Source organism: Oncorhynchus gorbuscha, unplaced genomic scaffold (assembly GCF_021184085.1).
Source record: "Oncorhynchus gorbuscha isolate QuinsamMale2020 ecotype Even-year unplaced genomic scaffold, OgorEven_v1.0 Un_scaffold_1655, whole genome shotgun sequence".
NCBI lineage: Eukaryota > Metazoa > Chordata > Actinopteri > Salmoniformes > Salmonidae > Oncorhynchus > Oncorhynchus gorbuscha.
The window spans coordinates 88,024-104,394 of record NW_025746373.1 but is presented as its reverse complement, the minus strand read 5'-3'; the positions used below and the strand labels follow the sequence as shown (position 1 = coordinate 104,394).

The 16,371-nt window shown below is 48.1% G+C and overlaps 1 protein-coding gene across 1 annotated transcript in view; it reads right to left on the bottom strand.

Moving 5' to 3' along the window:
• The window catches only part of LOC124023605 (tropomodulin-3-like), a gene marked incomplete at its 3' end in the record, with an annotated part of 54,507 nt that overhangs the window by 14,950 nt on the left and 23,186 nt on the right, over positions 1-16,371 (bottom strand). The window contains 2 exon segments of the mRNA XM_046337987.1: positions 4,351-4,507; positions 5,604-5,814. Of these exon segments, the coding sequence (XP_046193943.1) occupies positions 4,351-4,507; positions 5,604-5,729 (283 nt within the window).

The window sequence follows — 16,371 nt, the reverse complement described above, 5'->3', positions numbered from 1 at the left end:
CAACCCTAACCCTGCTCTATATACATACTGGAGGTACCAACCCTAACCCTGCTCTATATACATACTGGAGGGAGGAACCCCAACCCTGATCTATATACATACTGGAGGTACCAACCCTAACCCTGCTCTATATACATACTGGTACTGGAGGTACCAACCCTAACCCTGCTCTATATACATACTGGAGGTACCAACCCCAACCCTGCTCTATATACATACAGGCGGTACCAACCCTAACCCTGCTCTATATACATACTGGAGGTACCAACCCTAACCCTGCTCTATATACATACTGGAGGTACCAACCCTAACCCTGCTCTATATACATACTGGAGGTACCAACCCCAACCCTGCTCTATATACATACTGGCGGTACCAACCCTAACCCTGCTCTATATACATACTGGAGGAACCAACCCTAACCCTGTTCTATATACATACTGGAGGTACCAACCCTAACCCTGCTCTATATAGATACTGGAGGTAACAACCCTAACCCTGCTCTATATACATACTGGAGGAACCAACCCTAACCCTGTTCTATATACATACTGGAGGTACCAACCCTAACCCTGCTCTATATAGATACTGGAGGTACCAACCCTAACCCTGCTCTATATAGATACTGGAGGTAACAACCCTAACCCTGCTCTATATAGATACTGGAGGTAACAACCCTAACCCTGCTCTATATACATACTGGAGGAACCAACCCTAACCCTGTTCTATATACATACTGGAGGTACCAACCCTAACCCTGCTCTATATAGATACTGGAGGTAACAACCCTAACCCTGCTCTATATACATACTGGCGGTACCAACCCTAACCCTGCTCTATATACATACTGGAGGGTACAACCCTAACCCTGCTCTATATACATACTGGAGGTAACAACCCTAACCCTGCTCTATATACATACTGGAGGTACCAACCCTAACCCTGCTCTATATACATACTGGAGGTACCAACCCTAACCCTGCTCTATATACATACTGGAGGTACCAACCCTAACCCTGCTCTATATACATACTGGAGGTACCAACCCTAACCCTGCTCTATATACATACTGGTACTGGAGGTACCAACCCTAACCCTGCTCTATATACATACTGGTACTGGAGGTAACAACCCTAACCCTGCTCTATATACATACTGGAGGTACCAACCCTAACCCTGCTCTATATACATACTGGAGGTACCAACCCTAACCCTGCTCTATATACATACTGGTACTGGAGGTACCAACCCTAACCCTGCTCTATATACATACTGGAGGTAACAACCCTAACCCTGCTCTATATACATACTGGAGGTACCAACCCTAACCCTGCTCTATATACATACTGGAGGTACCAACCCTAACCCTGTTCTATATACATACTGGAGGTACCAACCTGCTCTACACCCCTCCTCCTCCTCCCACAGCCCACACCCCTCCTCCTCCTCCCCCAGCCCACACCCCTCCTCCTCCTACCCCAGCCCACACCCCTCCTCCTCCTACCCCAGCCCACACCCCTCCTCCCCCAGCCCACACCCCTCCTCCTCCCCCAGCCCACACTCCTCCCCTTCTCTCAGCTGTGTATTGTGTAAGACCAGAGTAGACATGCATTAGTAATACCTGCAGACACAGCAGTGGACTGATTACAGCTGAGACCAATATCTCACACACACACACACACACACACACACACACACACACACACACACACACACACACACACACACACACACACACACACACACACACACACACACACACACACACACACACACACACACACACACACACACACACTGTCAACATGGCCGTAATACAATACACACCTGTCTGAAACAGAGCCTTCCCTTCAAGACCACAAACATCGCCCGCAACATCTAAACATCGCCCGCAACGCCTCTGGTCGCCCCCAACGCCTCTGGTCGCCCCCAACGCCTCTCGTCGCCCCCAACGCCTCTCGTCGTCGCCCGCAACGCCTCTCGTCGTCGCCCGCAACGCCTCTCGTCGCCCGCAACGCCTCTCGTCGCCCGCAACGCCTCTCGTCGCCCCCTAACGCTCTCGTCGCCCCTAACGCCTCTCGCCGCCCCTAACGCCTCTCGCCGCCCCTAACGCTCTCGCCGCCCCTAACGCTCTCGCCGCCCTAACGCCTCACACGCCCCCCTAACGCCTCACGCCGCCCCCTAACGCCTCACGCCGCTTCTAACGCTCACGCCGCCCTAACGCCTCTCGCCGCCCCTAACGCTCTCGTCGCCCCTAACGCCTCTCGTCGCCCCTAACGCTCTCGCCGCTTCTAACGCCTCTTCGCCGCCCTAACGCTCTCGCCGCTTCTAACGCCACGCCGCCCCTAACGCCTCACGCCGCCCCTAACGCTCACGCCGCCCCCTAACGCTCACGCCGCTTCTAACGCCTCTTCGCCGCTTCTAACGCTCACGCCGCCCTAACGCCTCACGCCGCCTTCTAACGCTCTCGCCGCCCCCTAACGCTCTCGTTGCCGCCCTTTAACGCTCTCGTTGCCGCCCGCAACGCTCTCGCCGCCCGCAACGCTCTGTCGCCCGCAACGCTCTCGCCGCTTTAACGCTCTCGTCGCCCCTTAACGCCTCTCGTCGCCCTAACGCCTCTCGTCGCCCCTAACGCCTCTCGCCGCCCTAACGCTCTCGCCGCCCCTAACGCCTCACGTCGCCTAACGCCTCACGTCGCCCCTAACGCCTCACGCCGCCCCTAACGCTCACGTCGCCCTAACGCCTCTCGTCGCCCCCAACGCCTCTCGTCGCCCCCAACGCCTCTGGTCACATTGAGGTTTCTGCATTATGACGCATTTACATGAAATCAAGTTCATGGGTCACGTCCACAGTTTCTATCTCCAACAGTGTAGTAATGCTGGTGTTTATAGCTCCAACAGTGTAGTAATGCTGGTGTTTCTAGCTCCAACAGTGTAGTAATGCTGGTGTTTATAGCTCCAACAGTATAGTAATGCTGGTGTTTCTAGCTCCAACAGTGTAGTAATGCTGGTGTTTCTAGCTCCAACAGTGTAGTAATGCTGGTGTTTCTAGCTCCAACAGTGCAGTAATGCTGGTGTTTATAGCTCCAACAGTGTAGTAATGCTGGTGTTTCTGTCTCCAACAGTGTAGTAATGCTGGTGTTTCTAGCTCCAACAGTATAGTAATGCTGGTGTTTCTAGCTCCAACAGTGCAGTAATGCTGGTGTTTCTAGCTCCAACAGTGTAGTAATGCTGGTGTTTCTAGCTCCAACAGTGTAGTAATGCTGGTGTTTATAGCTCCAACAGTGTAGTAATGCTGGTGTTTCTAGCTCCAACAGTGTAGTAATGCTGGTGTTTATAGCTCCAACAGTGTAGTAATGCTGGTGTTTATAGCTCCAACAGTATAGTAATGCTGGTGTTTATAGCTCCAACAGTGCAGTAATGCTGGTGTTTATATCTCCAACAGTGCAGTAATGCTGGTGTTTATAGCTCCAACAGTGTAGTAATGCTGGTGTTTATAGCTCCAACAGTGTAGTAATGCTGGTGTTTATAGCTCCAACAGTGCAGTAATGCTGGTGTTTATAGCTCCAACAGTATAATAAGAATACCTAGCAATACACACATAAAACAAACAGCAATACCAATACCAAAACAAAGCAATACCAGGAGTGATGTCAGAGTAAATAAATATATAAATAATGGTGTATATATATATATATATATATATATATATATATATATATGATTCGCTTTTACAGGGATAGAGCACATTTTTGGGGGGGCAATTAATCCATTTTTCTACTGAGCCTCCTACCTTTCCTCTCTCCAGAGAAAGACACAACATCATCTCTGTCTTTATACCCCAGGGCCTCCTACCTTTCCTCTCTCCAGAGAAAGACACCACATCATCTCTGTCTTTATACTCCAGGGCCTCCTACCTTTCCTCTCTCCAGAGAAAGAGACTACATCATCTCTGTCTTTATACCCCAGGGCCTCCTACCTTTCCTCTCTCCAGAGAAAGACACCACATCATCTCTGTCTTTATACTCCAGGGCCTCCTACCTTTCCTCTCTCCAGAGAAAGAGACTACATCATCTCTGTCTTTATACCCCAGGGCCTCCTACCTTTCCTCTCTCCAGAGAAAGAGACTACATCATCTCTGTCTTTATACTCCAGGGCCTCCTACCTTTCCTCTCTCCAGAGAAAGAGACTACATCATCTCTGTCTTTATACTCCAGGGCCTCCTACCTTTCCTCTCTCCAGAGAAAGAGACTACATCATCTCTGTCTTTATACTCCAGGGCCTCCTACCTTTCCTCTCTCCAGAGAAAGAGACTACATCATCTCTGTCTTTATACTCCAGGGCCTCCTACCTTTCCTCTCTCCAGAGAAAGAGACTACATCATCTCTGTCTTTATACTCCAGGGCCTCCTTCTCCAGAAAACTGAGTAGTTTCTCTCGGCTGTAGGGGCCGGTGGCTGCTTTCACTGTGTGGTCCTTCTGACGCATCGACGCTGGCAGCAATGCATTCTGGGGGGGAGAGACACAGAGGGGTGGATACATGGGTTTATTGACTGATTGATCAATTGGTCATTGGTGAATTCATGTGCCATGTTTAAAAACATTAGGGCTGCATTCGGTGCCGTGTTGTGTTGAGTGAAGTTCCTATGGTTGCCTAGTTAGTGGACTCATCTCCTTCATGCTGTGTATAAGTTAAAGACGAGAAGAATGTTTAAGATGTTCTCTACTTGAGATGTAACAACACATTGGCCTCGTCCCAATACTTCTGTTGAGGTGTATTGTGTAATATCACAAATAAATGGCTGTTGTACCTCACACTCTGGCCCTAGAAAAGGAAAATTAACCTCACTAAGTCCTGGAAGGGTTTGACTACTCTGCTCCTCCTCTACTCTGCTGCACATCCTCCTCCTCTACGCCTCCTCCTCCTCTACTCTGCTGCACCTCCTCCTCCTCTACGCCTCCTCCTCCTCTACTCTGCTGCACCTCCTCCTCCTCTACGCCTCCTCCTCCTCTACTCTGCTGCACCTCCTCCTCCTCCCCCTCCCCTTCGCTGCGCCTCCCCCTCCCCTTCGCTGCGCCTCCTCCTCCTCTACTCTGCTGCGCCTCCTCCTCCTCTACACTGCTGCGCCTCCTCCTCCTCTACTCTGCTGCGCCTCCTCCTCCTCTACTCTGCTGCGCCTCCTCCTCCTCTACTCTACTGCACCGCCTCCTCTACACTGCTGCGCCTCCTCCTCCTCTACTCTGCTGCGCCTCCTCCTCCTCCTCCTCTACTCTACTGCACCTCCTTCTCCCCCTCTACTCTGCTGCGCCTCCTCCTCTACTCTGCTGCGCCTCCTCCTCCTCCTCTACTCTGCTGCGCCTCCTCCTCCTCCTCTACTCTGCTGCACCGCCTCCTCTACACTGCTGCGCTTCCTCCTCCTCTACTGCACCTCCTCCTCTACGGCGCCTCCTCCTCCACTCTGCGTGCAAGTCAACATAGAAAAGCTTGGCAGACTGGGAGGTTAAAAGTTGATAAGAATGAGATGTCTGTCTGGCGAACAAGGAGAAAACACAAGGAAGACGGAAACAGACAGACTCTTCCCCCCTCCCCCCCGCCCCTCCATACCTCTGGGTCCATCTCCTCCAGGGCAGTCTCCAGTTGTTTGAGTTCCTGCTCTGACAGGTTGTTAAGGATCTCATCCTCGTCAATCTCCTTGTACTTCTCCAGGTCTTTCTTAAATGACAATGCCATGTTCTCGCTCTGCTACACCAACTGCAGACCGGGGTGTCTGTCTGTGTCCCTCTGGGTCCAAGTGTCACGCCTAGGGGCAGCTAATCTGCTAGAGGGATGGAGGCAGAGAGGCAGAGAGGCAGAGAGGCAGAGAGACAGACAGGCAGACAGGCAGGCAGACAGAGGCAGGCAGGCAGACAGACAGACAGAGAGGCAGACAGGCAGACAGAGAGACAGAGAGGCAGGCAGGCAGACAGAGGGATGGAGACAGAGAGGCAGAGAGACAGACAGGCAGAGAGGCAGAGAGAGAGAGGATGATAACATGTGAGTTAGTGGGATCAAAGTAGGTGATGTAATTAAAGCCAGTCAGACAGCGTCTGTCCTCCGGTCTTAAACATCACATAAACTGGGTGGTTCCAGTCCTGGATGCGGATTGTCTGAAAGCTGTGGTATATCAGACCGTATATCACGGGTACGACAAACAAATAGCTTTTAAACCTTTCTAATTATGTTGATAACCAGTTTATAATAACAATCAGGCACTTCTGGGATTTGTGTTATATGGCCAATATCGGTGTGTTAGACTAGTGACCGAAACGTTGCTGGACCGAATCCCCGAGCTGACAAGGTAAAAATCTGTCGTTCTGCCACTGAACAAGGCAGTTAACCTGCTGTGTTCCCCGGTAGGCCGTCACTGAAAATAAGAATTTGTTCTTAACTGACTTCCCTTGTTAAATAAATGTTAAATAAAAGGAATCATGAAGCCCTTGACTAGTTGAATCAGTTTGTCTGGGACAACAACGTGCTGCTGGAGGCACAGGAGGACCGGAGTTGGGAAACATGGGTGTCAACTAAAGTTGAGTGGAGTTCAATCTTCCACGACCTCGGCACAGCGGTCATTTTATTCTTAATGCGAAGCAGTCTGGGTGGAGCTGTGTGGTTTAGAGGGAACATTGTTCTCTCTCTGTTCTGTTCTCTCTCCCACATCGTTCTCTCTCTCTGTTCTCTCTCCCACATCGTTCTCTCTCTCTGTTCTCTCTCCCACATCGTTCTCTCTCTCTGTTCTCTCTCCCACATCGTTCTCTCTCTCTCTGTTCTCTCTCCCACATCATCCTCTCTCTCTGTTCTGTTCTCTCTCCCACATCGTTCTCTCTCTCTGTTCTGTTCTCTCTCCCACATTGTTCTCTCTCTGTTCTGTTCTCTCTCCCACATCGTCCTCTCTCCCACATCGTTCTCTCTCCCACATCGTTCTCTCTCTGTTCTGGTCTCTCTCCCTGTTCTGGTCTGTTCGCTCTCTGGTCTGTTCTCTCTCCCACATTGTTATCTCTCCCTGTTCTGGTCTGTTCGCTCTCTGTTCTGGTCTCTCTCCCACATCGTCCTCTCTCCCACATCGTCCTCTCTCTCCGTTCTGTTCTCTCTCCCACATCGTCCTCTCTCCCACATCGTCCTCTCTCCCACATCGTTCTCTCTCCCACATCGTTCTCTCTCCCACATCGTTCTCTCTCCCACATCGTTCTCTCTCCCACATCGTTCTCTCTCCCACATCGTTCTCTCTCTGTTCTGGTATCTCTCCCTGTTCTGGTCTGTTCGCTCTCTGTTCTGGTCTCTCTCTCTGTTCTGTTCTCTCTCCCACATCGTTCTCTCTCCCACATCGTTCTCTCTCTGTTCTGGTCTCTCTCCCTGTTCTGGTCTGTTCTCTCTCTCTGTTCTGGTCTGGTCTGTTCTCTCTCTGTTCTGGTCTGGTCTGTTCTCTCTCTGTTCTGGTATCTCTCTCTGTTCTGGTCTCTCTCTCTCTCTCTGTTCTGGTCTCTCTCTCTCTCTCTCTGTTCTGGTCTCTCTCTCTCTCTCTCTCTGTTCTGGTCTGGTCTCTCTCTCTCTGTTCTGGTCTCTCTCTCTCTCTCTGTTCTGGTCTGTTCTGTTCTCTCTCTCTCTCTGTTCTGGTCTGTTCTCTCTCTCTCTCTGTTCTGGTCTGTTCTCTCTCTCTCTCTGTTCTGGTCTGGTCTCTCTCTCTCTCTCTGTTCTGGTCTGTTCTGTTCTCTCCCTCTCTCTGTTCTGTTCTCCCTCTCTCTCTGTTCTGGTCTGTTCTGGTCTGTTCTGTTCTCTCTCTCTCTGTTCTGGTCTGTTCTGTTCTCTCTCTCTCTGTTCTGGTCTGTTCTGTTCTCTCTCTCTCTCTGTTCTGTTCTCTCTCTCTCTGTTCTGGTCTGGTCTCTCTCTCTCTCTCTGTTCTGGTCTGTTCTCTCTCTCTCTCTGTTCTGGTCTGGTCTCTCTCTCTCTCTGTTCTGGTCTGGTCTCTCTCTCTCTCTGTTCTGTTCTCTCTCTCTGTTCTGGTCTGTTCTCTCTCTCTGTTCTGGTCTCTCTCTCTCTGTTCTGGTCTCTCTCTCTCTCTGTTCTGGTCTGTTCTCTCTCTCTGTTCTGGTCTGTTCTCTCTCTCTCTCTCTGTTCTGGTCTGTTCTCTCTCTCTCTCTCTGTTCTGGTCTGTTCTCTCTCTCTCTGTTCTGGTCTGTTCTCTCTCTCTGTTCTGGTCTGTTCTCTCTCTCTCTGTTCTGGTCTGTTCTCTCTCTCTCTGTTCTGGTCTGTTCTCTCTCTCTCTCTGTTCTGTTCTCTCTCTCTCTGTTCTGGTCTGTTCTCTCTCTCTGTTCTGGTCTCTCTCTCTCTGTTCTGTTCTCTCTCTCTCTGTTCTGGTCTGTTCTCTCTCTCTCTGTTCTGGTCTGTTCTCTCTCTCTCTGTTCTGGTCTGTTCTGTTCTCTCTCTGTTCTGGTCCGTTCTGTTCTCTCTCTGTTTTGGTCTGTTCTCTCTCTCTCTGTTTTGGTCTGTTCTCTCTCTCTCTGTTCTGGTCTGTTCTCTCTCTCTCTCTGTTCTGGTCTGTTCTCTCTGTTCTGGTCTCTCTCTCTCTGTTCTGGTCTGTTCTCTCTGTTCTGTTCTCTCTCTCTCTGTTCTGGTCTGTTCTGTTCTCTCTCTGTTCTGGTCTGTTCTGTTCTCTCTCTGTTTTGGTCTGTTCTCTCTCTCTCTGTTTTGGTCTGTTCTCTCTCTCTCTGTTCTGGTCTGTTCTCTCTCTCTCTCTGTTCTGGTCTGTTCTCTCTGTTCTGGTCTCTCTCTCTGTTCTGTTCTCTCTCTCTCTCTCTCTGTTCTGGTCTGGTCTCTCTCTCTGTTCTGGTCTGTTCTCTCTCTCTCTCTCTGTTCTGTTCTGTTCTCTCTCTCTCTGTTCTGGTCTGTTCTCTCTCTCTGTTCTGGTCTGTTCTCTCTCTCTCTGTTCTGGTCTGTTCTCTCTCTCTGTTCTGGTCTCCCTCTCTCTCTGTTCTGGTCTGTTCTGGTCTGTTCTGTTCTCTCTCTCTCTGTTCTGGTCTGTTCTGTTCTCTCTCTCTCTCTGTTCTGGTCTGTTCTGTTCTCTCCCTCTCTCTGTTCTGTTCTCCCTCTCTCTCTGTTCTGGTCTGTTCTGGTCTGTTCTGTTCTCTCTCTCTCTCTGTTCTGTTCTCTCGCTCTCTGTTCTGGTCTGTTCTGTTCTCTCCCTCTCTCTGTTCTGGTCTGTTCTGTTCTCCCTCTCTCTCTGTTCTGGTCTGTTCTGGTCTGTTCTGTTCTCCCTCTCTCTCTGTTCTGGTCTGTTCTGGTCTGTTCTGTTCTCTCTCTCTCTCTGTTCTGGTCTGTTCTGTTCTCTCCCTCTCTCTGTTCTGTTCTCTCTCTGTTCTGGTCTGTTCTGTTCTCTCTCTGTTTTGGTCTGTTCTCTCTCTCTCTGTTTTGGTCTGTTCTCTCTCTCTCTCTGTTCTGGTCTGTTCTCTCTGTTCTGGTCTCTCTCTCTGTTCTGTTCTCTCTCTCTCTGTTCTGGTCTGGTCTCTCTCTCTGTTCTGGTCTGTTCTCTCTCTCTCTCTCTCTCTGTTCTGGTCTGTTCTCTCTCTCTGTTCTGTTCTCTCTCTCTCTGTTCTGGTCTGTTCTCTCTCTCTGTTCTGGTCTGTTCTCTCTCTCTCTGTTCTGGTCTGTTCTCTCTCTCTCTGTTCTGGTCTGTTCTCTCTCTCTCTGTTCTGGTCTGTTCTCTCTCTCTCTGTTCTGGTCTCCCTCTCTCTCTGTTCTGGTCTGTTCTGGTCTGTTCTGTTCTCTCTCTCTCTGTTCTGGTCTGTTCTGTTCTCTCCCTCTCTCTGTTCTGGTCTGTTCTGTTCTCCCTCTCTCTCTGTTCTGGTCTGTTCTGGTCTGTTCTGTTCTCTCTCTCTCTCTGTTCTGTTCTCCCTCTCTCTCTGTTCTGGTCTGTTCTGGTCTGTTCTGTTCTCTCTCTCTCTCTGTTCTGGTCTGTTCTGTTCTCTCCCTCTCTCTGTTCTGGTCTGTTCTGTTCTCTCTCTCTCTGTTCTGGTCTCTCTCTCTCTGTTCTGGTCTGTTCTCTCTCTCTCTCTGTTCTGGTCTGTTCTGTTCTCTCTCTCTCTCTGTTCTGGTCTGTTCTCTCTCTCTCTCTCTCTCTCTCTGTTCTGGTCTGTTCTCTCTCTCTCTGTTCTGGTCTGTTCTGTTCTCTCTCTGTTCTGGTCTGTTCTCTCTCTCTCTGTTTTGGTCTGTTCTCTCTCTCTCTGTTTTGGTCTGTTCTCTCTCTCTCTGTTCTGGTCTGTTCTCTCTCTCTCTGTTCTGGTCTGTTCTCTCTCTCTCTCTCTGTTCTGGTCTGGTCTCTCTCTCTGTTCTGGTCTGTTCTCTCTCTCTCTCTCTGTTCTGGTCTGTTCTCTCTCTCTGTTCTGTTCTGTTCTCTCTCTCTGTTCTGTTCTCTCTCTCTGTTCTGGTCTGTTCTCTCTCTCTGTTCTGGTCTGTTCTCTCTCTCTGTTCTGGTCTGTTCTCTCTCTCTCTGTTCTGGTCTGTTCTCTCTCTCTCTGTTCTGGTCTGTTCTCTCTCTCTCTGTTCTGGTCTGTTCTCTCTCTCTCTGTTCTGGTCTGTTCTCTCTCTCTCTGTTCTGTTCTGGTCTCTCTCTCTCTCTGTTCTGGTCTGTTCTCTCTCTCTCTGTTCTGTTCTGTTCTCTCTCTCTCTGTTCTGGTCTGTTCTCTCTCTCTCTCTGTTCTGGTCTGTTCTCTCTCTCTCTGTTTTGGTCTGTTCTCTCTCTCTCTGTTCTGTTCTGTTCTCTCTCTCTCTGTTCTGTTCTCTCTCTCTCTGTTCTGGTCTGTTCTCTCTCTCTCTGTTTTGGTCTGTTCTCTCTCTCTCTGTTTTGGTCTGTTCTCTCTCTCTCTGTTCTGTTCTGTTCTCTCTCTCTCTGTTCTGTTCTCTCTCTCTCTGTTCTGGTCTGTTCTCTCTCTCTCTGTTCTGGTCTGTTCTCTCTCTCTCTGTTCTGGTCTGTTCTCTCTCTCTCTGTTCTGTTCTGTTCTCTCTCTCTCTCTGTTCTGGTCTGTTCTCTCTCTCTCTCTGTTCTGGTCTGTTCTCTCTCTCTCTCTGTTCTGGTCTGTTCTCTCTCTCTCTCTCTGTTCTGGTCTGTTCTCTCTCTCTCTGTTCTGGTCTGTTCTCTCTCTCTCTGTTCTGGTCTGTTCTCTCTCTCTCTGTTCTGTTCTCTCTCTCTCTGTTCTGGTCTGTTCTCTCTCTCTCTGTTCTGTTCTGTTCTCTCTCTCTCTCTGTTCTGGTCTGTTCTCTCTCTCTCTCTCTGTTCTGGTCTGTTCTCTCTCTCTCTGTTCTGGTCTGTTCTCTCTCTCTCTGTTCTGTTCTGTTCTCTCTCTCTCTGTTCTGGTCTGTTCTCTCTCTCTCTGTTCTGGTCTGTTCTCTCTCTCTCTGTTCTGGTCTGTTCTCTCTCTCTCTGTTCTGGTCTGTTCTCTCAAGAATTAGAGGTTTACTGTCCACTCCGCCATGAAGGAATCAAACACCACACTAACAGAGCAACAGCCTGGAATAAAGTACCACAGTGTGTGAATCATAATACCCAGAAAACCTAGCGGTCAAACAGGGAAATGGTTCCAGACGTTTTTCCATCATTCATTTTTCCTGTAGGGGATTTTTTTAGAAACACGTAAAATAAGGTATATATTATATATATATATAATATACCTTATATATTATTATATATTATTATTATATTATTATATATTATAAATAAGGTCTGTGTTTTGTGTCGGCTTCCCCTGGGGCGATGGTTTGTGTCGGCTTCCCCTGGGGCGACGGTTTGTGTCGGCTTCCCCTGGGGCGACGGTTTGTGTCGGCTTCCCCTGGGGCGAAGGTTTGTGTCGGCTTCCCCTGGGGCGGCGGTTTGTGTCGGCTTCCCCTGGGGCGACGGTTTGTGTCGGCTTCCCCTGGGGCGGCGGTTTGTGTCGGCTTCCCCTGGGGCGGCGGTTTGTGTCGGCTTCCCCTTGGGTGACGGTTTGTGTCGGCTTCCCCTTGGGTGACGGTTTGTGTCGGCTTCCCCTGGGGCGATGGTTTATTACCGTGTAAATCTCTCTCAGACAAAGTGACTTGGCCTGTATTTACCTCCCCAAAATGAAATGCTAATTAGCTGCTAATGTGGCTATCATAAAGAACTACAAATACCATGATGATCTGGACCAGACTGACAAATCGAGGCAAAGATAGGAATCCCGGGATTAACTATCTAAATGGATTCATGAATAAACTGTCTACATTTCTTTCAAATTGACACAATACCTGTTAGTAAAGGTGTCAGATAGAGATGACCTACAGGATCTATACCTGTTAGTAAAGGTGTCAGATAGAGATGACCTGCAGGATCTATACCTGTTAGTAAAGGTGTCAGATAGAGATGACCTGCAGGATCTATACCTGTTAGTAAAGGTGTCGGATAGAGATGACCTGCAGGATCTATACCTGTTAGTAAAGGTGTCAGATAGAGATGACCTACAGGATCTATACCTGTTAGTGAAGGTGTCAGATAGAGATGACCTGCAGGATCTATACCTGTTAGTAAAGGTGTCAGATAGAGATGACCTGCAGGATCTATACCTGTTAGTGAAGGTGTCAGATAGAGATGACCTACAGGATCTATACCTGTTAGTGAAGGTGTCAGATAGAGATGACCTGCAGGATCTATACCTGTTAGTAAAGGTGTCAGATAGAGATGACCTACAGGATCTATACCTGTTAGTAAAGGTGTCAGATAGAGATGACCTACAGGATCTATACCTGTTAGTAAAGGTGTCAGATAGAGATGACCTGCAGGATCTATACCTGTTAGTAAAGGTGTCAGATAGAGATGACCTACAGGATCTATACCTGTTAGTAAAGGTGTCAGATAGAGATGACCTACAGGATCTATACCTGTTAGTAAAGGTGTCAGATAGAGATGACCTACAGGATCTATACCTGTTAGTAAAGGTGTCAGATAGAGATGACCTGCAGGATCTATACCTGTTAGTAAAGGTGTCAGATAGAGATGACCTGCAGGATCTATACCTGTTAGTAAAGGTGTCAGATAGAGATGACCTGCAGGATCTATACCTGTTAGTAAAGGTGTCAGATAGAGATGACCTGCAGGATCTATACCTGTTAGTAAAGGTGTCAGATAGAGATGACCTGCAGGATCTATACCTGTTAGTAAAGGTGTCAGCTAGAGATGACCTGCAGGATCTATACCTGTTAGTAAAGGTGTCAGATAGAGATGACCTACAGGATCTATACCTGTTAGTAAAGGTGTCAGATAGAGATGACCTGCAGGATCTATACCTGTTAGTAAAGGTGTCAGATAGAGATGACCTGCAGGATCTATACCTGTTAGTAAAGGTGTCGGATAGAGATGACCTACAGGATCTATACCTGTTAGTAAAGGTGTCAGATAGAGATGACCTGCAGGATCTATACCTGTTAGTAAAGGTGTCAGATAGAGATGACCTACAGGATCTATACCTGTTAGTAAAGGTGTCAGATAGAGATGACCTGCAGGATCTATACCTGTTAGTAAAGGTGTCAGAGATGACCTGCAGGATCTATACCTGTTAGTAAAGGTGTCAGATCCTGTAGGTCATCTCTATACCTGTTAGTAAAGGTGTCAGATAGAGATGACCTACAGGATCTATACCTGTTAGTAAAGGTGTCAGATAGAGATGACCTGCAGGATCTATACCTGTTAGTAAAGGTGTCAGAGATGACCTGCAGGATCTATACCTGTTAGTAAAGGTGTCAGATCCTGTAGGTCATCTCTATACCTGTTAGTAAAGGTGTCAGATAGAGATGACCTACAGGATCTATACCTGTTAGTAAAGGTGTCGGATAGAGATGACCTACAGGATCTATACCTGTTAGTAAAGGTGTCAGATAGAGATGACCTACAGGATCTATACCTGTTAGTAAAGGTGTCAGATAGAGATGACCTACAGGATCTATACCTGTTAGTAAAGGTGTCGGATAGAGATGACCTACAGGATCTATACCTGTTAGTGAAGGTGTCAGATAGATGACCTGCAGGATCTATACCTGTTAGTAAAGGTGTCAGCTAGAGATGACCTACAGGATCTATACCTGTTAGTAAAGGTGTCAGATAGAGATGACCTACAGGATCTATACCTGTTAGTGAAGGTGTCAGCTAGAGATGACCTGCAGGATCTATACCTGTTAGTGAAGGTGTCAGATAGAGATGACCTGCAGGATCTATACCTGTTAGTAAAGGTGTCAGCTAGAGATGACCTGCAGGATCTATACCTGTTAGTAAAGGTGTCAGAGATGACCTGCAGGATCTATACCTGTTAGTAAAGGTGTCGGATAGAGATGACCTGCAGGAGCATGCTGGGATTTGTAGTTTTGCACAATGTCTACTTTAATACTAATTAGCAATTCAGAATCGGAGAGTAAATAGAGTCGAACATATTGATAAAATACACTTTTTAAACGAATTGTAGAAAAACAATTGGAAAAATTTCCCTGTTTGACCGTTAGGTTTTATGGGTATTATGACACCCCCACTGTGGGGCTCTATAGCAGGGGGTTAACAGGGGAATAACAGGTTCACTCTGCCCTAACGGTATTATGACACCCCCACTGTGGGGCTCTATAGCAGGGGGTTAACAGGGGAATAACAGGTTCACTCTGCCCTAACGGAAAGTAAATGAGACCAGATGAAATGTCAGCATTCATGATGATAGTCATGTTGATCCCATCCATCGCTGGCTATTGATGATGCGAATCAGGTTCTGAAGACTGGGATTAACGCGGGTCACGTCCGAGTCCAGTCCACAGCCTGATAATACCAGACCAGATAGGACTCCCTCCTGAATAAGTTCCAGACGATGTAGTCCATTCTAATAGGTTATAGGCCGTGTTTAAATCTAGCGTAGGTCTAACTAAGCCCTGAACCAGGAGTTAAATATCCATGATGGTAAAAGCCAACGATCTGCAGACAGTTTATCTGTGGGATAATAACATGTGTTTCAGTCCCCTGTTGGAACGACCACCAGCCTTCAAGGTCTAGAAAAACCCTTTCTGACAGAAAACATTCTGACATTGTAGAGCCAAATCCACAACACAGACACACCCGTCATCATCTAAACCACCTGACTGTTGACCTCCGAGTTCCATTAGCTGAGACTGGAAGACAGAGTGGCCAGAGAGGTCTGACTGGAGACCACAGACTTGTAGACTAATCCACACACACGTCATTCTCTTACCACAATGTCAACTCAGCTCTTACGTCATCTATCTACTTTCTCTGTGTAGTCAACACCATCTTCACACTTAACCACCTTCACACAGGTTATAAAGCCCCACCACCTTCACACTTAACCACCTTCACACAGGTTATAAAACCCCACCACCTTCACACAGGTTATAAAACCCATATTAACGGCTGTTCTTCTGTCTCCTCCAGGACCCTCCAGGTGATTAGGTGGAGTAGACAGTCCAGACAGGAGTAATGGAGCACGGAAGGGAGGTAATGGTGGTAATGGTCTGGGAGGATCCATTAGTAGAGTCTGATTGATTCCATTCTCCGAGCTCTACTAATCATCCTAGACAACAGCAGATAACACAGAGCCAATAACACCCCCACAACACACTACAACCAGCCTCTCTAGTTATAGATGTACAGAGCCAATAACACCCCCACAACACACTACAACCAGCCTCTCTAGTTATAGATGTACAGTACACAGAGCCAATAACACCCCCACAACACACTACAACCAGCCTCTCTAGTTATAGATGTACAGTACACAGAGCCAATAACACCCCCACAACACACTACAACCAGCCTCTCTAGTTATAGATGTACAGAGCCAATAACACCCCCACAACACACTACAACCAGCCTCTCTAGTTATAGATGTACAGTACACAGAGCCAATAACACCCCCACAACACACTACAACCAGCCTCTCTAGTTATAGATGTACAGAGCCAATAACACCCCCACAACACACTACAACCAGCCTCTCTAGTTATAGATGTACAGTACACAGAGCCAATAACACCCCCACAACACACTACAACCAGCCTCTCTAGTTATAGATGTACAGTACACAGAGCCAATAACACCCCCACAACACACTACAACCAGCCTCTCTAGTTATAGATGTACAGTACACAGAGCCAATAACACCCCCACAACACACTACAACCAGCCTCTCTAGTTATAGATGTACAGTACACAGAGCCAATAACACCCCCACAACACACTACAACCAGCCTCTCTAGTTATAGATGTACAGTACACAGAGCCAATAACACCACCACAACACACTACAACCAGCCTCTCTAGTTATAGATGTACAGAGCCAATAACACC